This window comes from Salvelinus alpinus, chromosome 19, assembly GCF_045679555.1.
Source record: "Salvelinus alpinus chromosome 19, SLU_Salpinus.1, whole genome shotgun sequence".
NCBI classification, from domain to species: domain Eukaryota; kingdom Metazoa; phylum Chordata; class Actinopteri; order Salmoniformes; family Salmonidae; genus Salvelinus; species Salvelinus alpinus.
Window position 1 is genome coordinate 44,320,047 of NC_092104.1, and position 27,028 is coordinate 44,347,074.

The 27,028-nt window shown below is 44.6% G+C and overlaps 1 protein-coding gene across 3 annotated transcripts in view; it reads right to left on the reverse strand.

Annotated features, from left to right (window-relative positions):
* Positions 1-27,028, reverse strand: part of LOC139545697 (BDNF/NT-3 growth factors receptor-like) — a 92,981-nt gene that overhangs the window by 55,633 nt on the left and 10,320 nt on the right. For 2 of the 3 annotated variants that reach the window (XM_071353730.1, XM_071353729.1), the window contains exons 2-12: positions 26,612-26,686; positions 26,435-26,506; positions 25,924-25,992; positions 25,454-25,602; positions 23,645-23,781; positions 22,216-22,348; positions 21,542-21,844; positions 20,353-20,379; positions 20,102-20,113; positions 19,726-19,763; positions 19,296-19,395 (exon numbers count right to left, since the gene is read on the reverse strand). In XM_071353730.1, the coding sequence (XP_071209831.1) occupies positions 19,296-19,395; positions 19,726-19,763; positions 20,102-20,113; positions 20,353-20,379; positions 21,542-21,844; positions 22,216-22,348; positions 23,645-23,781; positions 25,454-25,602; positions 25,924-25,992; positions 26,435-26,506; positions 26,612-26,686 (1,115 nt within the window). The remainder of the gene's footprint in view (positions 1-19,295; positions 19,396-19,725; positions 19,764-20,101; positions 20,114-20,352; positions 20,380-21,541; positions 21,845-22,215; positions 22,349-23,644; positions 23,782-25,453; positions 25,603-25,923; positions 25,993-26,434; positions 26,507-26,611; positions 26,687-27,028) is intronic. The other variant, XM_071353731.1, reaches the window with a different exon arrangement.

The window sequence follows — 27,028 nt, forward strand, 5'->3', positions numbered from 1 at the left end:
GATAGGAGGAGGAGACAAAAAAGCGTACGTAGGAATGAGAGGAGAGGGGGAGAGGGGGAGAGATAGAGAAAGGAGATGAGGAGGGGGTTGGTGGACAAATGAATGAATTGAATAGGGGGAGAGAGAGAAGGATGAAGGGATGAAGACTAATGGAGATAGAAGGTAGGATACAATTTCATTTACACTGCAATGAAATGACAGGCTCTGAATCCAGCCCTCTCTGTACCTGACAGAACAGGACCTAGCTGCAGTCAACAGCATATCAGATTCCTAACAAAACGCCCCCTCCATTTAAAAATAGAGATTTCTCTCTCTCTCTTTCTCTGTCAGTGCTTTTCTATTTTGAATAAAAAACCACATTCACCTTCTCATATGCCACTAGGAAACCAGCTTCCCACTCAATACAAGCAAAGGTGACGAGAGAGAAGGAAAAGGAAGGAAAATGGAGTAGAGTGGAGGGAGGAAGAATAATGAAAAGGGAAGAGAAAGAGAGACAGGCAAAAAACACAAGTTTCCTCCCAATACTATTTGCCATCCATTGTTTGTCTTGTAAATGAATGGCTGTAAGTGTGGTGGTGCACACTGTAGGTTCCCTGATGTGTTTAATGTTGAATGGCCACATTAATACACACATAGGCGTGGATTGATGACATTTTGACAATCCAGTCTGAGTGTCATTGAGGGCTTTGAATTGCACTCTTTCAGCCACTGTGTGTGTGTGTGTGTGTATGTATGTGTGTGTGTGTGTGTGTGTGTGTGTGTGTGTGTGTGTGTGTGTTGTGTGTGTTGTGTGTGTGTGTGTGTGTGTGTGTGTGTGTGTGTGTGTGTGTGTGTGTGTGTGTGTGTGTGTGTGTGTGTGTGTGTGTGTGTGTGTGTGTGTGTGTGTTATGTCCATGCAGCGCTCATGGCCTGTGTGTGGACAGAGTGTGTGGATGGGCTTCTACAAAACCCAAACACACACTCTAGAGAGGGGGAGGAAGGACAGAGAGGGTGGACATGAGAAAAATGCATTCACTTTAGTGACTACCAATATACAGTTCCATTTGTGTTTATTGTCAACGAGTGAACCTCAATAGTTTTGTATTTAAAAAAAAACCTACGTTATTTAACCAGGAAAAGGCCATTGACACCCAGAGCCCCTTTTTCGAGGGAGACCCCTGGCCAAGAAGGCAGCAACAATCAATAAATTACAGAATTAAAACATACAACAATACAATACAACAACATGATCCAGCATAAAACAAGCACTTACACTCAACAAACAGAGCAGCACAATGTTGCTTTTTATCTAGTGCATTAATGATGTTGTTTTCCACTGCCGTAGCTGCAGTTGTGGTGCTGTGCCCAGATCCAAAGCCAGACTGAACCACGCTCAGTATGTTCTGTTCAACTAAGACGTTTTTTTAACTGTGAGTTCTGTGAGTTCACTAGGGATTCATAGACTTTGGCCAGGATAGGGAGTTTAGAGATAGGACGATAGTTATTGGCATCTGAGGGATCTCCACCCTTCAGCAGTGGGAGGACATAAGCTGATTTCCAAATGCTGGGTATGGAATTGGTCAAGAGACTCAGTTGAAAATGTGAGCCACAGGTTCAGTAATAATATCAGCTGCTATCTTTAAGAGGTAGGGGATCTAGGTTGTCTGGACCTGCAGACTTTTTAGTCTCCATTGCCTTTAGTGCTTTATAGACCTCAGCATGAGAAACAGGCTCAAAAATTGAAATGGTTCACATGAGGGCCTATATCATAGTTTACTGTAACTATATGCCTCTTGGATATGACGTAAAAACACTACAGCAATCAATCCATCATGTATAGCACAACAACCACATAATACACTCACAAGAGGCTCTTGGCTCTGGATATTTCAGCAAGTAGCCTATAAAAACATATTTTATATTGCATATCGGAGTGTACACATATATTCCAATAGAAAAAAACTTTAAAGGCCCAGTGCAATCAAAAATGTGGTTTTCCTGCGTTTTATAAATGTGATCCATAAAGTGTTATGTAGCAACAAAAAAAATAGTTTTTTATTTTATTTTTTTATTGGATAAAATTACAGACTACATAATGGTATATCATACACTGCAGTTAAGGAAGAATGGGAAAGTAATTCTGCTTTGAAAGTTGATCAACTTGTAACCTCACTTTTGAGAAAATGGCCCTTGAATGTATTTCTTTGTCTACACCCATTCAGCATCATTCACAACCTCTTAAGCCTTAGCCCCACCCATCTCTTTAAGGATTCACATGTGAGGCCATGTGCTAAACAGAGTGAGTAAGGTAGTGTAGTAAACAACCAAAGACTTCAAGACTAAAAGTGGTGAAAGTAGTAGCAAAAAGTAGTAGTAAAAATACACTTTATCTAGTCCTTGGCCTATATCCTAATCTGACGTTGGTGCAGGTCATGTTGTTCTTCACATTACCGTCTCCGGTAAACACACAATATATCAAATCAAATCTAAGTTTATTTGTCACATGCACAGGATACAGAAGGTGTAAATGGTACAGTTAAATGGTAACTTACATATTTGCATAGTAGAAATATCTAAAATAGAACATGTCCCGATAAAAATATTGTATAAATATTAGATGATGCTTACCCAGACACACTTGTCTAAATTGATGGGTCATGTGAAAGAAACGCTATTACCCCCAGCCACATTGTCACGTTCCTGACCTGTTTTCCCTTGTTTTGTATTTATTTAGTATGATCAGGGCGTGAGTTGGGGTGGGCTTTCTATGTTATATGTTTCTATGTTGGGTTCATTGTTAATTAGCCTGATATGGTTCTCAATTAGGGGCAGGTTTTTACGTTTCCTCTGATTGAGAACCATATTAAGGTAGGCTGTTCACACCGTTTGTTTGTGGGTGAATTTCTTCCGTGTCAGTGTATGTACCACACGGGACTGTTTCGTTTGTTTAGTCTGTTCCTGTTCGTGCGTTCTTCGTGTTCTGTAAGTTCTCATGTTCAGGTCGGTCTACGTCGTTTATTGTTTTGTAATTTTTCAAGTGTGCTTCGTGTTCGTCTTGTCTAAATAAATTCATCATGTATTCCACACAATCTGCGTTTTGGTCCGATCCATGCTCCTCCTCAGATGAGGAGGAGAACAAACGTTACAGAATCACCCACCAACAAAGGACCAAGCAGCGTGGGAAAAAGCAGCAGCAGCGATCGCAGGATTTCTGGACATGGGACGAAATACTGGACGGTAAAGGACCCTGGGCACAACCTGGAGAATATCGCCGCCCTCGTGAAGAGCTGGAGGCAGCTAAAGCCGAGAGGCGGTGGTATGAGGAGGCAGCACGGAGGCGAGGCTGGAAGCCTGTGAGTCAAGCCCAAAAATGTATTGGGGGGGGCTAAAGGGTAGTGTGGCGAAGTCAGTTTGGAGACCTGCGCCAACTTCCCGATCTTACCGTGGAGAGCGAGAGTACGGGCAGACACCGTGTTATGCGGTAAAGCGCACGGTGTCTCCTGTACGTGTGCTTAGCACGGTGCGGGTTATTCCACCTCCCCGCACTGGCAGGGCTAGATTGAGCATTGAGCCAGGTGCCATGAAGCCGGCTCAACGCGTCTGGTCTCCAGTGCGTCTCCTCGGGCCGGCATACATGGCACCAGCCTTACGCATGGTGTCCCCGGTTCGCCATCACAGCCCAGTGCGGGTTATTCCACCTCCCCGCACTGGTCGGGCTACGGGGAGCATACAACCAGGTAAGGTTGGGCAGGCTCAGTGCTCAAGGGAGCCAGTACGCCTGCACGGTCAGGTATATCCGGCGCCACCTCCCCGCCCCAGCCCAGTACCACCAGTGCCAACACCACGCACCAAGCCTCCTGTGCGTCTCCAGAGTCCTGTGCGTCCTGTTGCTGCTCCCCGCACTAGCCTTAAGGTGCGTGTCCTTAGCCCGGTACCTCCAGTTCCGGTACCACGCACCAGGCCTACTGTGCGCCTCAGCCGGCCAGAGTCTGCCGTCTGCCCAGCGCTATCTGAGCTGCCTGCCTGCCCAGAGCCGTCTGCGCTTTCCGTCTGCCCAGCGTCGCCTGCACTGCCCGCCTGCCCAACCCCGTCTGAGCTGTCCGTCTGCCAAGCGCCGCCTGCGCTGCCCGTCTGCCCAGAGCCGCCTGAACTGCCCGTCTGTCCTGAGCCTTCAAAGCCGCCCGTCTGTCCTGAGCCTTCAAAGCCGCCCGTCTGTCCTGAGCCGCTAGAGCCGTCCGTCAGTCAGGAGCCGCTAGAGCCGTCCGCCAAACAGGAGCCGCTAGAGCCGTCCGCCAGGCAGGAGCAGCCAGAGCCGCCCGCCAGACAGGAGCAGCCAGAGCCGCCCTCCAGACAGGAGCAGCCAGAGCCACCCGCCAGACAGGAGCAGCCAGAGCCGCCGGGCCAGACAGGAGCAGCCAGAGCCGTCCGCCAGACATGAGCAGCCAGAGCCGTCCGCCAGACATGAGCAGCCAGAGCCGTCCGCCAGCCATGACCAGCCAGAGCCGCCAGCCAGCCATGACCAGCCAGAGCCGCCAGCCAGCCATGACCAGCCAGAGCCGTCAGCCAGCCATGACCAGCCAGAGCCGTCAGCCAGCCATGACCAGCCAGAGCCGTCAGCCAGCCATGACCAGCCAGAGCCGTCAGCCAGCCATGACCAGCCAGAGCCGTCAGCCAGCCATGACCAGCCAGAGTCGCCAGCCAGCCATGAGCAGCCAGAGTCGCCAGCCAGCCATGAGCAGCCAGATCCTACCGCCAGCCAGCCAGGATCTGCCAAAGCCGCCGGTCAGCCAGGATCTGCCAGAGCCGCCGGTCAGCCAGGATCTACCAGAGACACCAAAGCTGGTATTGACAATGGTGGAGTGGGGGTCACGTCCCGCACCCGAGCTGCCGCCATAGGAAGGCCCACCCCGGACCCTCCCCTTCTGTGTTAGGTTGTGCGGCCGGAGTCCGCACCTTTGGGGGGGGGTACTGTCACGCCCTGGCCTTAGTATTCTTTGTTTTCTTTATTATTTTAGTTAGGTCAGGGTGTGACATGGGGAATGTTTGTGTTTTGTCTCGTCTTGGGTGGTTATATGGTAAAGGGGGTGTTGGGTTTTGTGTATGGGGTTGTGGTTAGTGAATGTGTCTAGGTAAGTCTAAGGTTGCCTGAGTGGTTCTCAATCAGAGACAGCTGTCTTTCATTTGTCTCTGATTGGGAGCCATATTTAAGGCAGCCATAGGCATTATGTGTTTGTGGGTAATTGTCTATGTAGAACGTTTGTAGCTTTTGTATTGCACTTACGTTTGTAGCTTCACGGTCGTTTGTTGTTTTGTTTATTTTTGTTATAGTGTTCGTTCGTGTTTTTCTCTTCTCTAAATAAAGAGAATGTATTTTTCACACGCTGCGTTTTGGTCCTCTCTCTCACCGCAAGACGATCGTGACAAACAGCTAGTTTTCAGTTTTCCCCTCCCCACTCAGATCACCCCCAGACAGTCCTAGCAAAATTCTTGCTTGAGAAAGATATTTTTGTTTATTTTTGAACATTTTAATTGAAAACAATCATAGTAAGGTACTTAATTGTTACCCAAAATCGAGATATCGAGATAAAAACATCTGCATTAGACCTTTAAGATGCACTTCCAGTTTAATAAATGTTAATACAGTATTTATTTCCTCTTAAAAAATATATAGCACTGAAATAAGTACAAATATGTGCAAAACATGTTGATATACTATATGTCCTGGTAACAGAAGGTTAATGGTTTATGAAAACCTGTGTTTTATTTTCCTATGGAAGTGTAACCGTGTGTATCTGTATCTCATGGAAGCTGTCTGATAAATGTGTCTCAACAGTGACCCTGTGTAAGATCATCAATTGAATACATCAAACCTGACCTACATTTGAACTGCCGCTTTAATGAGTGTGTGTGTGTGTGTGTGCGCGCGTGCGTGTGTTTGTGTGTGTATTGCATGCATTTGACCTATTTGTGTAAATTGAAAGTATTGTGTAAGTTCACGTGTTAGCATGTGGAGATGCATGTGTGATTGTGCATTTTTTCTATGTTTGTAAATGTGTTAAGTAGTATCTGCATGTACAAAGTATGTGTGTGTATGTATGTGTGTGTTGTGTGTATATGTCTGTCTGACGCAGAGTTGGAGTGCTGGGGGAATTACACTGTGATGATTAATTTAACACAGCCTTCCAGAGGTGTGTGTTTAATACATGAGATCTCAGCACTGTTAGGTCGAGTGTGTCTGGGCACTAACATATACCTCACTATGGCCTTACCTGAACACCTACTCCAGTAACCCACTCTAAATTCCTTGGACAGACTCCTCTGTAGATGGTGATGAAAGTGGTGCTGGAGGAGAGAGCCTAGTGTTATCTAGTATAGAGTCTGGATTTGTTGGTGTGTGTGTTGGGGGTGGACAGTGTTCTGGATTAATTGTGCGTGTGTGTGTTTGTTCGTTTGTGCATGTGTGTGTGTGGGGCGGGGGGCAGATGTAGGTTAATGGCCGTCTTATCTCGGCCCCTCTGCTCTGCATTATTCATCTACAGAGAGGCTTTCAGGGTCTCACCACCAGACCTCCTGCTGATTGGATGGCCGGCTCCTCTACTGGGCCTATAGCTCACCTTCACTGTGCAGTGTACCACCACACTGTATTTACATGACACCATCCTGCTAGTTGTCTGTTCCACTTGTTGTTTTTGTCTGTCTGATTGTCTGTCTGTGTTTGTGAGTCCGTCTCTCCTAGCGCCCAACCACCTCCACTGGAACATTATGAAATAACACAAAGCCTGAAGAAAAACACAGATCAAATAAATAAAATGAGCAGCAACATAAAGGACAATGGTGAAATCAGAATAAAACAAATGATATATAAAGCATATATGATTAGAAATGATATATTCAAATCATATCTACATGTAAAACATCCCCCAAAAGTAGAAAGTAGGTCCCAGTTGCTGGTAAGACAGTGGTGCTTAGCATAGTTAGTGGGATCAACAGCATTAAGTGGCAGGTTAAGGTTGATTAGTGAATTAGTCCTACAGTGCAAGGGCAGGTGTACAAAACATTAACACCAGCTCTTTCCCATGACATAGACTGACCAGGTGAATCCAGGTAAAAGCTATATCCCCTTCAATCAATGTAGATGAAGGGGAGGAGACAGATTAAAGAAGGATTTTAAGCCCTGAGACAATTGGAGACATGGATGTGCATGTGTGCCATTCAGAGGGTGAATGGGCAAGACAAAATATTTAAGTGCCTTTGAAAGGGGTGTGGTAGTAGGTGTCAGGCGCACCAGTTTGTGTCAAGAACTGCAACGCTGCTGGGTTTTTTCAGGCTCAACAGTTTCCCATGTGTACCAAGAATGGTCCACCACCCAAAGCACATCCAGCCAACTTGACACAACTCTGGGAAGCATTGGAGTCAACATGGGCCAGCATCCCTATGGAACGCTTTCGACACCTTGTAGACTACATGCCCTGACGAATTGAGGCTGTTCTGAGGGCAAAAGGGGAGGGGGTGCAACGCAATATTAGGAAGGTGGTCTTAATGTTTTGTACAGTCAGTGTATATACTGTCGTGGCCAAAAGTTTTGAGAATGACACAAATATTAAATTTCACCGTCTGCTGCCTCAGTTTGTATGATGGCAATTTGCATATACTCCAGAATGTTATGAAGAGTGATCAGATGAGTTGCAATTAATTGCAAAGTCCCTCTTTGCCATGCAAATTAACTGAATCCCCCAAAAACATTTCCACTGCATTTCAGCCCTGCCACAAAAGGACCAGCTGACATCATGTCAGTGATTCTCTCGTTAACACAGGTGTGAGTGTTGACGAGGACAAGGCTGGAGATCGCTCTGTCATGCTGATTGAGTTCGAATAACAGACTGGAAGCTTCAAAAGGAGGGTGGAGGGTGTTCTTCCTCTGTCAACCGTGGTTACCTGCAAGGAAACACGTGCCGTCATCATTGATTTGCACAAAAAGGGCTTCACAGGCAAGGATATTGCTGCAAGTAAGATTGCACCTAAATCAACCATTTATCGGATCATCAAGAACTTCAAGGAGAGCGGTTCAATTGTTGTGAAGAAGGCTTCAGGGCGCCCAAGAAAGTCCAGCAAGCACCAGGACCCGTCTCCTAAAGTTGATTCAGCTGCGGGAATCGGGGCACCACCAGTACAAAGCCTGGTCAGGAATGGCAGCAGGCAGGTGTGAGTGCATCTGTACGCACAGTGAGGCGAAGACTTTTGGACGATGGCCTGGAGTCAAGAAGGGCAGCAAAGAAGCCACTTCTCTCCAGGAAAAACATCAGGGACAGACTGATATTCTGCAAAAGGTACAGGGATTGGACTGCTGAGGACTGGGGTAAAGTCATTTTCTCTGATGAATCCCCTTTCCGATTGTTTGGGGCATCCGGAGAAAACCTTGTCCGGAGAAAACAAGGTGAGCGCTACCATCAGTCCTGTGTCATGCCAACAGTAAAGCATCCTGAGACCATTCATGTGTGGGGTTGCATCTCAGCCAAGGGAGTGGGCTCACTCACAATTTTGCCTAAGAACACAGCCATGAATAAAGAATGGTACCAACACATACTCCGAGAGCAACTTCTCCCAACCATCCAGGAACAGTTTGGTGACGAACAATGCCTTTTCCAGCATGATGGAGCTGGAAATTGCCATAAGGCAAAAGTGATAACTAAGTGGCTCGGGGAACAAAACATCGATATTTTGGGTCCATGGCAAGGAAACTCCCCAGACCTTAATCCCATTGAGAACTTGTGGTCAATCCTCAAGAGACAAACAAAACCCCACAAATTCTGACAAACTCCAAGCATTGATTATGCAAGAATGGGCTGCCATCAGTCAGGATGTGGCCCAGAAGTTAATTGACAGCATGGCAGGGGGGATTGCAGAGGTCTTGAAAAAGAAGGGTCAACACTGCAAATGTTGACTCTTTGCATCAACTTCATGTAATTGTAAATAGAAGCCTTTGACACGTATGAAATGCTTGTAATTATACTTCAGTATTCCATAGTAACATCTGACAAAAATATCTGAAGACACTGAGGCAGCAAACTTTGTGGAAATTAATATTTGTGTCATTCTCAAAACTTTTGGCCACGACTGTACAGTTAGGATGTGAATGGATGAGTTTGTTAAAAGATTCATCCTATTTAACAGCGACAGGCTAAACAATACTACTAGCATGGTGCAAGTAACAAAAACGAATTCATTTCAACTTCCAAATTCAACTTTAACCGTTTTCCCTCTCACCAAGAGGGAGCATCATACGATGCAAAATATTTCAATATTTTGAAAGTTATACATCTTTAAAACTTGATTGCTGACGTGCAACACATTTTAGGACTATATCAACAATGGACTACTGGAACAAATACCAAAAGATAGTTTTTGAGTGGAATTTTCCTTTAACCACAATAGATAAAGAGACAGTGTGTCATCACAACCCCTAAAAAAAAGTTTTATCATCTCAGACTTTTATGGGAGTCACACAACAGTTGTCCTCTGGTTTGTTATTGGAAATGAATCAGAGTGGCAGAACAGGAGCTGACACAGATTGTTATTAGAATGTTCCATCTGCCTGGGAATGGAGGAGTGGCGGAGTGGAGGGCGAGTATCGAGACAAAAACAATACGCTAATCGCCATCAGGTTGATAACTGGAACAGTAAGGAGGGATCGGAATGTGTTTTGTTCCTGGTGTTGAAACCATGAACTGTCTTGGACAGACACGCCATGGGAGAGAACAGCAGCTGCTCCACACCTCACACAAAGATGTTACACAACCTAGGTGTCTAAATCACATATCCTGGTATTCCTTTTCTAGCCATGGCCCTTCCTTGCCAACTTGCCTCACCTGTATCTAACTCCACTGATCATATGTGTGTTTGCATGTGATTGTATGCGCGTATGAATGTGTGGTGTGAGTGGGAACACGGAGGTGTGTGTGTGCGTGCACGATAGTTTGCGTCAAATCAAATTTGATATGCCACATGCTTTGTAAACAACAGGTGTAGATTAACAGTGAAATGCTTACTTGGTTCCTTCCCAACATTGCAAAGAGAAAAAGATAGAAAAAAGAATAACAAGAGGAATAAATACACAATGAGTAATGATAACTTGGCTATATACACGACAGTGGAGGTTCCTCAGAGTTGGAAGGGGAGGACCATCCTCAGTGAATTATATTTTTAAATAAATGTGAAACATTAAAAAAGTTATCCTTTTTGGATAAAACTATACTAAATATATTCACGCCACTAAATAATTGATTAAAACACACTGTTTTGCAATAAAGATCTACAGTAGCCTCAACAGCACTTTGTAGGGTAGCACCATGGTGTAGCCGGAGGACAGCTAGTTTCCGTCCTCTTCCGGGTACATTGACTTCAATACAAAACCTAGGAGGCTCATGGTTCTCAACCCCTTCCATAGACTTACACAGTAATTATAACAACCTCCTGGAGGACATCCTCCAACCTATCAGTGTTCTTGCAGCATGAATTGACATTTCGTCCACCCTATCAAAGGATCAGAGAATTAATCTAGTACTGAAAGAATAAGCTACAGCTAGCTAGCACTGCAGTGTATAGAATGTGGTGAGTAGTTGGCTCAAAGAGAAAGACAACAGTTGAACAGTTTTGAACAAATAATTAATTTCTTTAAAAATGAAGTACTAGAGCCGGTGTTACTGCTAAACTGCCTGCTGACTGTACACTGTACTGCATGATTGTAGCGGGTTTACTTACGTGTTAGTTCTAGTAGCTATGTTGCTAGCTATGACGTAAGCTAATTTGGTGACATTAACGATGTAGGCTGTGTGTAGCGGTTAGCGGTTATGATGTGAAGGTTTGGCTTGAAAAGGTTTTTTAGCCTGGTCACAGATAGCTGATGTGTTGTGCACTGAAGTCCACAAGCGAAGGGAAAAGTTTCTAGGAGGAGAGATGTGGAACTATCAGACCAAAATAAACTTTCTGAGGGACAGGGAGGAAGGACGGCCGGTCCATTCAATTAGTCTAGGACCTGTCTGCTACATTCCGATTAGACAGTCAGTGGAGGAAAAGAGGATCAAGTCTCACCTCAGCTTCCCGGCAGTGCTGTGGGTGTGGAGGGGAGCGCAGAGGATTGTCCCAAGCCAAGCTACAAGCTTGGCTTGGATGGGTATGGGTGGGTAAGGATGGGAGGTTGGGGCAAATTTGGCTTGGGTGGTGTAAAGGGGGTGCAATCTGGGAGGGTGAGGTGGAGAGGGATGGGTTTGGCTTGGGAGAGAGAGAGAGACGGATTTAACTATACTACAATGTCATCTGACTTGCAAAACCTACTTTAAAATGAATAAGTGTTCTGGACAGATTAGGAGAGGATGTTGAGTCATTATTATTCTGTTTGTCATTATAGCTAAGATTCAATGGCATTATTGGTGAGAGTGGAGAGGGGCTCTATCCGAGGGATTGGGACAGGGTGACTGGGAGGGCATCAGACACTTCTCAGAAGTATGTGTGGGGCCTCCACTCATCTCATGTCAGTCTCTTGGTGGACCCACTCTCCCTTTTAATTTACAAGGTAATACAAACGGACCACAGTACTTAAGTGGCAATTTCTCCAATGACATAATCCACAGACTGTTGGTACAATAGGAGAGGAGTAGAAGCTTAAAAGCCCTAAAAAGGCACACAGTTCCTCAAAGTACAAAGAAGTACTTTGCTTTATGTTTTTTTGTGTGTTCTCTGTTAAATGTCCACTCAGCCCACATGCTCACACGCTCTATATACGTAATGTATACAATAACTATGTGTTCATACTATGAATCTCCCATTTTATAATGTTGAATTGTACCTGACATGTTAAAAAATACACATTGATATAATTGTACAGTGCATTCGGAAAGTATTCAGACCCCTTGACTTTTTCCACATTTTGTTACGTTACAATTACTCAAAAATTTGTTAAATCATTTTTTCCCCCGTCATCAAACGACACACAATACCTCATAATGACAAAACAACCACAGCTTTTTAGAAATTCAGACCCTTTACTCAGTACTTTGTTGAAGCACCTTTGGCAGTGGTTACAGCCTTGAGTCTTCTTGGGTATGATGCTACAAGCTTGGCACACTTGTCTCACACTTTTCTCTGTTAATCTTTCCCTCGATCCTGGCTAATCTCCCAGTCCCTGTCGCTGAAATGCATCCCCACAGCATGATGCTGCCACCACCATGCTTCACCGTAGGAATGGTGCCAGGTTTCCTCCAGACGTGACGCTTGGCATTCAGGCCAAAGAATTCAATCTTTGTTTCATCAGACAAGAGAATCTTGTTTCTCATGATCTGAGAGTCTTTAGGTGCCTTTTGGCAAACTCCCAGCGGGCTGTCATGTGCCCTTTACAGAGGAGTGGATTTTGTCTGGCCACTCTACAATAAAGGCCTGATTGGTGGAGTGTTGCAGAGATGGTTGTCCTTCTGGAAGGTTCCCCCCATCTCCACAGACTCTGGAGCTCTGTCAGAGTGAACATCGGGTTCTTGGTCACCTCCCTGACCAAGGCCCTTCTCCCCCGATTGCTCAGTTTAGCCGGGCAACCAGCTTTAGGAAGAGTCTTGGTGGTTCCAAACTTCTTCCATTTATGAATGATGGAGGCTACTGTGTTTTTGGGAACCTTCAATGCTGCAGAATTGTTTTGGTACCCTTCCCCAGATCTGTACCTCGACACAATCCTGTCTCGGAGCTCTACGTAGAATTCCCTTGACCTCATGGCTTGGTTTTTGATCGGACATGCACTGTCAACTGTGGGACCTTATATAGACAGTTGTGTGCCTTTCCAAATCATGTCCAATCAATTGAATTTACCACATGTGAACTCCAATAAAGTTGTAGAAACATCTCAAGGATGATCAATGGAAACAGGATGCACCTGAGCTCAATTTCTCATAGCAAAGGCTCTGAACAGGTATTTTTAAATATTTTTTATTATAAATTTGCAAGCAGATTCTAAAAACCTGTTTTCGCTTTGTCATTATGGGGTATTGATGAGAAAAATATATATATTTCATCCATTTCAGATTAAGGCTGTAACGTAACAAAATGTGGGGAAAGTCAATGGGTCTGAATACTTTCCGAATGCACTGTGTATCCCACAGGGGCAAATCTGGTGTTTTTAGATAGAATTCAAGCTATATTAGATCAAATCCAGACAATAACTATTATTTTAGCAGAAGACCTAAATCATATATTCGATAAGATTGTCAGAAGAAGCAATTAAAAAGTCGTCTCAAGGAGCCTCCAAAGATGATGAAAAATGTCAAATTTACAAATAATTTACAGGACACCTGGAGATTACTATTTTTAAATGCACACAACAATTTACTGGGTTTAAAAATCTATGACGTAGTGACATCGAATCATTCTCCGGTATCATGCTTAATTACACCAACAGAAAATTCACTATGTCATGTGACAGAATATAGAGAATGAAAAGAGCGCATCTTCAAGACCCCAAATTTATTAAATACGTAAATGGATTTTTTTTTAAACCTTTAACATTATAAATGTAGACATAGGGGACAGAGAAAAGCCAACACCAGATATAATTTGGGATGCTTTTAAGGCGTACATTAGGGGAATGATAATCTCATACATGGCAAAAATTCTATCTGAGTTAGAAATTAAAAGTAAAGAAAAATGAATCAGTCTCTTGGAAAAAGCCAATAAAAATCATTACAAGGTAAAGAAGAAAATATATATTTTTACTAAAGCAGGAATATGATCTTTTACTTTCAAGAGAGACAACAACTACAGGTTAAACTCAAATAAAGCACACAACTTAATGGCAAATAAACCTGGTAAAAATATTTCAGCCCTCAAAAAGCAAATACACGCCAAACCAATTATAATTTTCACATGAATTAGAAACAATGCGATTAATGGCAATTTTAAAAGCTACGATGAAAATCGATATGAATGTGAATTAAACAACAGCGGGTCTGATCCGACAGCCTTCTTTGACTCTAAATTCAGTGCTTCCTAGTTCCATGTATCAAACAGTCATTTCAGTTATATTAAAACCAATACAATCTGGAGAGTCCCCAGCTGATTACCGACCCGTAAGTTTAATAAATTGTGACAAGAAAATAATAACAAAGCTCATAAGCAATAGAATGACAAAAGTTTTACCCCAAAATATAAATAATCACTAGCAGCAGCGTATGATAGGAGTTGGAAAGGAGTTAAAGGAGTTAGTGCAAACTAAGAGGGTCAATGCAGATAGTCCGGCGGGTGAGTGCGAGTGTGTGTGTGTGATGGTGATTCACTCTTTGAGCTTGGCCGGCGATAATGATTCATATTTGGAGCAGGGCTGGTTATGCCATGCGTATCCGTGGCAACAGCATGCAGTGAGCTTCTGGGGCCACCCCCCTCTGTGTCTTATTGCAGTCCACCTGAAAACTACAATCCCACTCAACACTGTTCAACACCACTCACTACATTCAATAGAACTCAACACTACTGTACCCCTGCCACACAATTTAGAAACACCAGACCCTGATCAGCACAACGACACTGAATACTGTGATACTCACGCAACAAAGATTAGAACACTACATATACAAAACTATGTGGACAACCCTTCAAATTAGTGGATTCAGCTATTTCAGCCACACCCGTTGCTGACAGGTGTATAAAATTGAGCACACAGCCATACAATCTCCAGAGACAAACATTGGCAGTAGAATGTCCTTACTGAAGAGCTCAGTGACTTTTAATGTGGCACAGTCATACTTTCCAACAAGTCAGTTTATCAATTTTCTACCTTGCTAGAGCTGCCCCGGTCAACTGTAAGTGCTCTTGTTGTGATGTGGAAACATTTAGGAGCAACAACGGCTCAGCCGCGAAGTGGTAGGCCACACAAACGCACAGAACAGGACGGCCGAGTGCTGAAGCGCATAGCGCGTAAAAATCATCTGCAACACTCACTACCGAGTTCCAAACTGCCTCTGGAAGCAACGTCAGCACAATAATTATTAGTCGGAAGCTTCATGAAATGGGTTTCCATGGCCAAGCAGCCGCACACAAGCCTAAGATCACCATGCGCAATGCCGAGCATCAGCTGGAGTGTTGTAAAGCTCACCGCTATTGGACTCTGGAGCAGTGGAAACGCGTTCTCTGGAGTGATGAATCACGTTTCACCATCTGGCAGTCCGACGGACAAATCTGGGTTTGGTGTATGCCAGGAGAATGCTACCTGCCCCAATGCATAGTGTCAGATGTAAAGGTGGAGGAGGAATATTTGTCTGGGGCTGTTTTTCATGGTTCGAGCTTGGCCCCTTAGGTCCAGTGAAGGGAAATCTTAACGCTACAGCATACAATGACATTCTAGACGATGCTGTGCTTCCAACTTTGTGGCAACGGTTTGGGGAAAGCCTTTTCCTGTTTCAGCATGACAATGCCCCCGTGCACAAAGTTATGCCCATACAGAAATGGTGTGTCGAGATCAGTGTGGAAGAACTTGACTGGCCTGCACAGACCTCTGACCTCAACCCCATTGAACACCTTTGGGATGAATTGGAACGCCGACTGAGAGCCAGGCCTAATCGCCCAACATCAGTGCCCGACCTCACTTATGCTCTTGTGACTGAATGGAAGCAAGTCCCCGCAGCAATGTTCCAACATCTAGTGGGAAGCCTTCCCAGAAAAGTGGAGGATGTTATAGCAGCAAAGGGGAGACCAACTCCATATCAATGCCCATGGTTTTGGAATGAGATGTTCGACGAGCATGTCCACATACTTTTGGTCATGTAGTGTATTTTAGTACACTCAATTGATAGACATCTGTCCCAGGTCTACTACTTAATATTCAGCACTACCTTCCCTAAATGCTACTAACTGCAGCTGATTTCTCCCCGCTACTGAAAACTCAATAGTCAGCCATTCCCCGCAGTCCTGCTTTAGGCCTCCTGCACATAGAGGAGCAATGATCTGCTGAGCCCTGTAACTCAGGAGCATGTGTGACACGCACGCACGCACGCACACACACACACACACACACACACACACACACACACACACACACACACACACACACACACACACACACACACACACACACACACACACACACACACACACACACACACACACACACACACACACACACATACATACACACACACACATACAGACACACACAGACACACACACACACACACACACACACACACACACACACACACACACACAGACACACACACACAGACACACACACACACACAGACACACACACATACACACACACACTGAGCGCCTGAACAAGTCTGCTGACCTTAGCGAAACAGTGTGATGGAAAGGGATAAGATTCGATAGGCCATGAGAGAGGAATCTGCTTGCGACAGACAGGCCTGCGATCAGGTCGATCAATAATCTCTATCTGGTATAGTGCTGATTCCAATTTATCAATATTCAAGTTTCAAGTTTCATTAGTCGTATGTACGGGATACACATGGTATACACCGTCTAAGGAAATGCTGACTTGCAGGTTCCTTCTCGACAATGCAACAACAATAAGAAACAATAAAAGACAAGGATATGAACATAAAGTAAATGGCTCAATAAAATAGAATAAACATATAAGCATAATACAGGAAGGCACAATTCATAGTACAATATTTACAAGTGTTTTGGGGAAGGGAGATTGGGTGCCAAGTGTTTAAATTGCGCAGTGTTTAACAATCATAATAAGAGTATGGTATCAGCAGTTGTGATGTGTCTGCAGCGTGCGTGTGTGTGTGTGTGTGTGTGTGTGTGTGTGTGTGTGTGTGTGTGTGTGTGTGTGTGTGTGTGTGTGTGTGTGTGTGCGTGCGTGCGTGCGTGTGTGTGCCTGCATTATGCTTGCATCCTACCAGGTATCGAGCCATTATTGTATGGAACTCCCTTCCATCTCATATTGCTCAAATAAACAGCAAACCTGGTTTCAAAAAACAGATTAAGCAACACCTCACGGCACAACGCCTCTCCCCTATTTGACCTAGATAGTTTGTGTGTATGCATTGATATGTAGGCTATGTGTGCCATTTTTAAATTGATGTAGTTCTGTCCTTGAGCTGTTCTTGTCTATTAATGTTCTTTATTATATCATGTTTCACAACTTGTGTGGACCACTGGAAGAGTAGCTGCTGCTTTCGCAACAGCTAATGGGGATTCTAATAAAATACCAAATACCCAGGTCATCTGGGTCATCAAGATTGATTGCCCATTAAGCTAAAGCTTCTGGTCTTTGGCAAGGTTACTCATTGCCGTTGTGCCTGTGAAGTTCCTCCACTACATGTGCTTGTGGTCCTCTGAAGACATCTGGAACCCAGAATGGGCCCCATTCTGTACAAATCCAATTCCCCACAGGGGTAGTGCAAGGTGTGAGGGAGGCCCATGAGGGCAGGCGTTTGATAATTGGACGGGGCCCAAGTGTGCTCTACGTGAGGAGGAGAACACATAGAGTGAGCATGCTCTATGGAGTCCGATCAGAGATACTTCTGACCTTGAGAGAAATGTACTGATCGTCCGGCACTGTTCCTATTGATTGTCCGGCACTCTTCCAAAACACAGAGAAAACTGATACCTGCCCTCCTGAATCATTGATAAGTATACAGAAGTGCTCTCTCCCTCTCTCACTCTCTCGTCCCTGATATCTCGCTCTCTGTCTGTCTTTCTCCGCTGCTCTTCTCTCTTTTTTTCCATTCCAGAGGATGTTCAAACAGGTTTAGGTCTGTTTTGTCATGAAACCAATACCTGACAATGACCAATACCTGACAATCGCTTTTCTCTGACGTCACAGATTTTTACATCTTTACAGACAACATTTTCTGAGTTGGTAACACAGAAATCTTACTCCTTAACACTCTGGACACGCACACATTCATATTGACTCCCACAAACTGTAAAAGACAATGACAACCTAAATCTACACACACATAGACAGTATAGAGTAAGAGACAGTATCTCTGATCCTTACTGTACGCCATGTCTTATTTATAACAGAAGAGCAGTTGCAGGATGATATGAAAGATGCATGCAACCATGTACACCTTTGTGTGTGTGTGTGTGTGTGTGTGTGTGTGTGTGTGTGTGTGTGTGTGTGTGTGTGTGTGTGTGTGTGTGTGTGTGTGTGTGTGTGTGTGTGTGTGTGTGTGTGTGTGTGTGTGTGTGTGTGTGTGTACTGAGGAGTCTAAAGAACAGGGCTCACTACGTTCTCTTCAAACCTTTTGTATCGCACACACTTGTACATCCATACTGTCCTGTGTGTGTGTGTGTGTGTGTCTAAAAGTGAAAGTGTTTGCTTTTAGTGGGGATCGTGCGTTTGAGTGACAGTAGTGTCACTTCCATGTCGAGGAGCGAGAGACTCGAGGTGAATATTTGTGTGGGCAATGCTGAAACTCCAGCTAACTTCCCACTAAGACGCGCATGCGCGCACACAGACATTTACGCACACATATTGTACACGTATGCACTGCGAGGGAAGGCGCTGAGAGGGAGGAGAGCAATCGACGCCTCCAGTGGAACCTCATCCTCCACTTCCGCAGAAGAAAGGAGACACCACTACTCCCCCTCTACCGCTTCCTTTCACACCTGTCACCCTCAGAGGGGCAATAAACCAATCAGTATCAAAATAACAGGCTATACTGAGGCAGCTGTGGTCTTCCCAGACTCCTACATAGACAATCTTATCAGAAATACACACACTCATACACACTCAGGTCAGGATTCAATCCATTGCAGAGAGAGGATTTCAGGATAGCGCTTTCAAAAGTGCTTTTAGAAGCCACAGTCACATATCATTTTCCAGTGTGGTTCAGAATTAGTACAAACTAAGAGATTTGAGTGAGAGTGAGTTGACCCCTCCACTGTTTCTGCTCATGTCGGTTAGTATCGAAATCCTCTTCAGTAAGTTAGACAACAACTTGTGTTAGACGACAACAGCATCAGTAAAGACAGAGATGGGCTACAGTGCACGGTTATCTTTGTATTGGGATGCACAATAAAGGTCTGCGGGATGATTAGTGTGGAACAAGACACAATGAGACATTGAGACGGATCACTGAGATCCACATGCATGTTATTCACCAGCAACATCTGAGTACCTCTTTACCACCATTCAGACCCCACTCTACGCTTTTATCCCAAATGGCACCCTACATCCTATGCAGTGCCAAAAGAAGTGCACTATTCAGGGAATAGGGTGCCATTTCAGATTTGAGAGAAAGCCCCTGTCTTGCTATGCTAACGATTGACATAGGTTACGGTAGTTTACTGTGTAAAGGGACTTACTGTACCTTTGATTCCAAACTTTGAGTTTCCCCCGAATTTTAGGATGACCAGCATCAAGAGGAAACCTGTGAAGGCTACTGCTGCAATCCCTACGACCACGTACACCTGAGAGAATGACATAGCTGTTGAGCTAGGACCACCACTACCACTCTGAAACACATTGTGTCGCAGCGTGTAGCCTACTACCACCAAGACACATGACACCAACCATATAAAAACATGACATATAAATGTATAAAACTTAAACATACTGTCAACTATAAACACACTATATAGTACTATTAATAATAATAGTCCTGGTAAAACATACTACATTAAACCATAGAATATAAACACAAACGTTTCGCTCCCACAACAGGACTGCTCCCAGAACAGTTTAAGGCTCACACAAACACAAAACAAGTGCACAAGGAGGTGTCTTAGAGTGTGACTTACAGCAACTCTGTCTTCCGGTGGATCTAGAGGTGTGTCGTCTGTTTTCAAAGAGAAGAGAAGAGAAGACAGCAGATGCTAAAGTATCCCGCATTTCAAATGTAGTTGATCAAATATGTCTGTCCGTGTGGGTAACACGTTAGTTGAAGGGGTGCCTACATAAGGACTTAATAAGAATATTTGTATTATGTCTTGCGGTTGTTGGCATAAACATTGCTGTTCACGAATGCAGTATATATGGGTTGGGTTATGAAGTCCTTATGAAGGTACCCTTTCAAGTAAAGTGTTCCCTCTATTGAGTGTGTCAGAGTGACATGGGCCTATGTGCTTTGAAAGCTCCGCTGTGTGAATAGGTAACGTGAAGGGACAGTGACCATACCTGTAGTTGGGTCTGTGGTGCCCAGAGACGGTGTGACACGAGGAGAGGAAAGAGAAAAGAAAGTACTAACACTTTATGAGACAAAAAGCAAAGCTCAGGAATCAGTTTCCAAAGCATTTCACAAGTCAACAATCCTCAGGTGTCAGGACATCTTTTATTCACAAAAGGAAAGCACATTGTTTATTGCTAAACAGTTCAATCAGTAATTTAGACAGTCAATGTTCCATGTAAATATTTGAACAGCAACTCACCATAGTAAAGAGGTTCTGTCACTGTTCCTGTTGGGTAAAATACGGTAATAAGGTAATAGATGAGATAAGAACTCCGCTCACCTGCTTGTCTACTGTAGGTCTTAATTGGACACCAATTGAAAATACACTGAACAAAAATATAAACGCAACATGCAACAATTTCAACGATTGTACTGAGTTACAGATCATATAAGGAAATCAGTCAAATGAAATAAATTCCTTGGGCCCTAATCTATGGATTTCACGTGGCTGAGCAGGGTCGCAGCCATGGGTGGGCCTGGGAAGGCATAGGCCCACACACTCGGGAGCCAGGCCCAGCCAATCAGAATTCGTTTTTCACCACAAAAGGGCTTTATTACAGACGAAATACTCCTCAGTTTCATCAGCTGTCCAGTTGGCTGGTCTCAGACGATCCCGCAGGTGAAGAAGCCAGATGTGGAGGTCCTGGGCTGGCATGGTTACACATGGTCTGCGGTTGTGAGGCCGGTTGGGCATACTGCAAAATGATCTACAACGACGTTGGAGGCGGCTTATGGTAGAGAAATGAACATTACATTCTCTGGCAACAGCTCTGGTGGACTTTCCTTCAATCAGCATGCCAATTGAACACGCCTTCAAACTTGAGACATCTGTGGCATTCTGTTGTGTGACAAAACTGCACATTTTAGAGTGGCCTTTTATTGTCCCTAGCACAAGGTGCACCTGTGTAATTATTATGCTGTTTAATCAGCTTCTTGATATGCCACACATGTCAGCTTGATGGATTATCTTGGCAAAGGAGAAATGTTCACTGACATGGATATAAACAAATTTGTGCACAACATTTGAGAGAAATATGCTTTTTGTGCATATGTTACATTTCTGGGATCTTTTATTTTGTTGCGTTTACATTTTTAAGATATAATTACAGTTTAAAAAATGTGCAGACACACGGCTCTCTAGGAATTCAGTTTGACACCCGTCCTATGTGCAATTTGACCCCTAGCCCCTCCCCCTAATAACTTGAGTAGATCTGAGAGGATTGGAGATAGATGTAAACGATATGGTAATACTGTAGCTCCATCTTACCATTTGATAGGCCAGGTGGAGTTGTTGCCATATTGCAGACTATCCAATCCTCTCAGAATGAAACAAGTGGGATAGGGGTTTAATTGAGATTCAGAGAGTGGTTACACTACACAACACATACCTCCCTCAAAGGGGTTGCGCATGAAGTGGGCATCGACTGTCTTGCGGTCCTGTCCGTACTTGTTGCTGGCCAGCAGGGTGTACGGTCCGTTGTTGATGTGTGTGGGGCTATCCAGCTGCAGGCAGCCGTGGTACTCCCTCTCAGAGAAGTCATGGATCATGGTCATGATGTAGGGTCCCTCAATGACCGGCTCCCCGTTTAACAGCCAGCGGAGCTCGGGCTTTGGGTTCCCAGAAATACTGAATGGGATGCACCAGTGGTGGTCCTGGTAGGCATCACTCAGCTTACTGATGTTAGGGGGAACTGAGAGAGAGAGAGAGAGAGAGAGAGAGAGCGAGAGAGAGAGAGAGAGCGAGAGAGAGAGAGAGAGAGAGAGAGAGAGAGAGAGAGAGAGAGAGAGAGAGAGAGAGAGAGAGAGAGAGAGAGAGAGAGAGAGAGAGAGAGAGAGAGAGAGACAGAGAGAGGGAAAGAGAGAGAGGGAGGGAGAGAGAGAGGGAGTGAACGGGCCAGTGAGTTAGCGGGTGAGGGAGTGAGTGAGCAGGTGAGTGAATGAGTGAGACAGATAGAAGGAGAAGCCATAGAGGGGAGAAAAGAAGGGGGAACGAGTTAAGGCAGGTGTTATTCTCATTCTTTCCCCCTCTTGTCTAGAGATGTGAGTCATGTTTGGAACTCACAGAGGATGTTGAGGAGGACTGTGGACTCATTCTCGCCCACAATGTTCCCAGCACTGCAGGTGATCTTACAGTTGTTGTCCAGGGAGGAGAGGTTATAGAGATGGAGCTCAGACACTTGGCCTGAGGTCTCAATCTGCAGAAGAACACACAGAGACACAGTGAGTCAGGTACCCATCTCATCCACATGACCAATGCTTTAACACATCAACAGTTATTTTGAAAATCTTTTGCAAACACAATACCTGTTGCTGGTTGTTAGTGATATTATAAGATCATGCTTTACCATTTCTAAACAGATATCCTTCCCTAGTAGTTGTTGATTCTTTGACATCGTGCTGTCTCTTCTGTATGATAACCTATGCTAAACAAATGGTGTTACACAACTAGATTAGCAAGTACCATTATAGACCAATACTAGTGAATAATTGGTGATATAATCCTTGGTGTTAAAAGATCTGCAATATGCCAGATGAGGTTGGTCCTTTTAGGATCCCTGTTCACCTCATTCAGCTGCTTGTCTAGGTAACACGCTGTTGCTATAGCTCTGCCATATACTCACGTGTGAGTTTATAGCCGTTTTGCCCTGAGTTTGAGCCGTTTTGCCTTAGTCCTCCTCAACTTGAGGTAATTTTGCTATTGGCCAAGTAAGTTTGTTTTTCAAGTTAATTATTTTTGTGAAAACATTTTCTGCATTTTTCTGCATTTGTATATTTTGGATCCAGTCTTCTCATCAACTTTACTGTTAAAGATGGAATCTGCAGTAGGGCAAGCAGCACCACTGCCGTTGTTGTTTCTCTTTTGTTGATGAAGCGGAGGTGAGGAGCGTTGCACAACGTGGTAAAAAAAAATGGCAGTACATTTCTGTTGTTCTAACGCGTTTGCAATGATGTCAGAGGGTAAACAACAGTGTTCATTGTTTGCAGTAACTTATTTTTTGTTGTAATGTCGTAAACAGACGTGGCAGTTTACCATTAAAGATTCCAGCTTGAAATAAATGCCACTTATTTTTGCACCTGCTGATGGGTGGGGCCAGGAGTTTTACTTGACCACGAAACACTTATTTTTGCACCTGCTGATGGGTGGGGCCAGGAGTTTTACTTGACCACGAAACACTTATTTTTGCACCTGCTGATGGGTGGGGCCAGGAGTTTTACTTGCCCACGAAACACTTATTTTTGCACCTGCTGATGGGTGGGGCCAGGAGTTTTACTTGACCACGAAACACTTATTTTTGCACCTGCTGATGGGTAGGGCCAGGAGTTTTACTTGACCATGAACAAATCTGTGTGGTCAGTAAAACTCCTGGCCCTACTCATGGCCGTGTCTAAAATGGTACCCTATTCCCTATATAGCGCACTAATTTTGACCCGAGACCAATTTGAGCCGGGGCCATGGGCTTTCTGGTGGGGGGGGCGGCGTGGTGACTGACCTCGTAGTAGGAGATGAGTGGGGTCATTTTCCAGATGAGCTCAGGAGAGGGCTCTCCGGAGGTGTTGCATGTCAGCACCACATCAGCACCCTCCTGCACCATCACCTTGGACGGGCTCAGAGTCGCCATGGGAACCACTGCCAACGACAACGAAGGAGAGATTCAATGCCATCTTAGTTAAAAATCACTGCACACACACGGCAGTGGTTACACACAGATTACAACTCCATGTGTCTCGCAACTCCAATAAAATCGATTGGACACTGTCTGGAGCCTCTCTAAAGGGAGACAACAACACAACAGACGTTGGTGGGGAGGGGACTGTGACCTGACTGTGACCTGACTATGTGTCCAATCAGAAGCTTGGCTGCCTCTTAGCCGTGGTCAATGGCATGGGAGCGTCTGGCGAAGAAGGGCCAATGTCTGTCGAAAGTCCTGGCTGATGAAATGGACAGATCTCTTATCTCCACTCAGGGACGTCGCCAAGACTCTTAACAGCATGGCAACCCTCTCAATCATTCTAAAACCCAGAAAACTATTAATTTCAGCACTCAGAGCGCAATATCAGCCCTTACCATCTCTCTTACAACTCTCTTACAAGCACTGCCAGCTGGCACAGTATACCTTTACAATGTGTCCATCTTTAACAACACACCCCGTGGGCTAAACTGGTTGCAATGGTTGTATACTGGTTGAAACCAGTTTTAGACACCAGTAAAGCTTTCAGCATCAACATCTCCAATATAAATACTGACAGGCAGCAGTGAAGACTATATCTTGGCCTCAGATAACCTCTGCATCCAACACATGAAAACTACAGCACTGAACAGTGGAGCTCATAAAGTGCAGGATGATAGAGAGAGAGAGAGAGAGAGGGAGAGATGAACAGAGAGATTCACTGAAAACGACAGAGAGATTCCCTGGAAGAGAGATGGTCAGAGAGAGTGAGAGGGAACAACAGAGAGAATGACTGAGAGAAAGGGGGGCTGCAGGGTACTCAGTGTTTCTGGCTGGCTGGCAGCCATGGGGCATCGTACACATGTGGGGCCTCTCCCGTGCGTCGTCTTCATACACGGGGTCCCCCTGCCGTCTTTCCAGGGGCCCGCACGTAACCGTGGCGAAGGTGAAAATAGCATCCTAATGGAGTGGAGGCTGGACAGCCGGATCAATAAGTGTTATCAATGTCACTATATAGCCTCCTCTGTACCCCAGAGCACACTAGTACAGGCCCAGGTTCCTCTGTGTTAATACACACTGGTGAGTGTTACTGAGTGGAAGGGGGAAACTGATCCTAGACCAGCTTTGGTTTGTGGGTACTCATAATGTGCAAATTTCACATTAGGACACAGCATGTGAATCTAAGGACAGTTTCCTTTATTCCGCAAAGCCAGTAAAGGGATAGTTTTCTGACATTTTCCCCCAACCTTAACTGTTTTCTTACCTCAAGACGAGTTACGTCTTAGAATTTTAATATGAGCTCTACGGAAAGCCTGTAAAATAAACAATGCCCGAAAACTATTGAGTTGGAAGGGAGTTGACTCTCTGGGTATGAATAACGAGGGCATGTTGTTGAAAAAACGAGCCACTTTAAAGAATGACTGTCCGTGACATAAGTTCTCTCTGCTGAAACTGGATCTCCCAAGTCCAGCGTTGCTCACTCTCCATTATGACCATTATCTCTCTGTCTCTGACAGTAAGCCCGCTCTGACATAAGAGGGGGACGGGAGGGGGATGAGGGGGGGGGGGGGGGGCATTATCAGGATGGGAAGGATACATTTTCAATAAAAATAAATCAAGTGGGGCCATTACTGCAGTGAGGGAGTTTGAGCCTGGTCAGGGGTTTCCTCCCACCACCCTCCGCTGTACATTGGAGGTCCTGAGCATCGACCTCCTCTCCCAGCCATAGCTTCATCCATATGTTCTCACAGGAACAGTGCAGCGGGTTCCCAGAAAGAATCCTACACAGACAGAAACACAGCGTTGAGTGTCGATTCACACACACGGACACTGACACAAACACGCACACACATGCACACATAAACGCATGTATAAGCACAAACAGATGAGCACATACGCGCACACACACTCTAATGTTTTTTGGGATCCATGATGACACATTGTCAATCGGGGGTACATAAAACACTGCTGAAAGAGGGGGAAAGTTAAAAAGGGAGAGAGAGGTAGGGAGAGAGAGAGAGAAAGAGAGAGAAAGACAGAGACAGAGACAGAGAGACAGACGAGTATAAGACAGAATACAGTTGATTTGAAAAGCAACTCACAGATTTGATATGTTTAAATGTCGAAATATCCTCCAAGACAGAGATGACAGGTTGTTGTCTTTCAAATTCCTGTCAATCAGAATTAACATTATTGACAATGCAAAAAAAATATCCAAAAGAAATGCTAACCTGTACAACCATTCCAACAACTGCCTCGGGGCACAGATGTCAGTTCAACATCTAGTTTTGATTTGCATTTGGTTCAACGTGAATTCAACGTGAAATCAACCAAACATGTCACCATGTCATTGGATTTAGGTTCAAAGTTGGGTGAAAAAAACATGAAACTCCCTTACTTTCATGACTTTTTTCAAACCCAATCAGTTTTCCACGTTGATTCAATGTTATCACATGTAATTTTTTAATTGAAATGACATGGAAACGATGTTGATTCAACCAGTTTTTGCCCAATGGGTTGTCTGTCTTACAGTAAACAATTATTTTTGTAAGAACTCTAATTTGGCCTTCACATTGAGATAAATGTTGCCTTAGGCCTATGGAAACCACTCACAGATACTGAAGCTTGAGGTTGTTCTGGAAGGCCAGTCGAGACACATAGGTAAGCCGGCTGTTAGTCACAGTTCTGCAAAGCAAATACACACAAAAACATGATCATACTGCACTAGTTGACAATCTGGGCCCCACCATGACCACAAGTATAAGATATCACATAACATAAAAGACTCACAGATTCGTGAGGTTCCGGTAATAATGCAGGTCTTTGTCATTGATGGAAGAGAAGCTACTTTGGTTTGCAATATATCTGTCAAAAATGAAATTGGGAAAAATAGGTTAGTTAACAGAAGTAGCAGGCCCACTGAACAACCGGTACACATTTCAACAGATATTCATCCTTAAGAGTCGATTGACGCGCCCGTGCGCCAACGTAATTAACATCATTTAAAAAACTAGAGATATCAGGGGGGGGGGGGGGGGGGTTCGTATGGGTTGCATCTCAATCCACTGCATCAGCCTATGTCAGCCTTCCACATCTACTGTGGAAAGTGGCAGAGCTACACTGTAGCGTCCGAAACGGTTTGGCCTACAAACTAATACGACCCCCACAAGCCCCACAGGACTCGTCTGAAGTCAGTACTGTCAATGT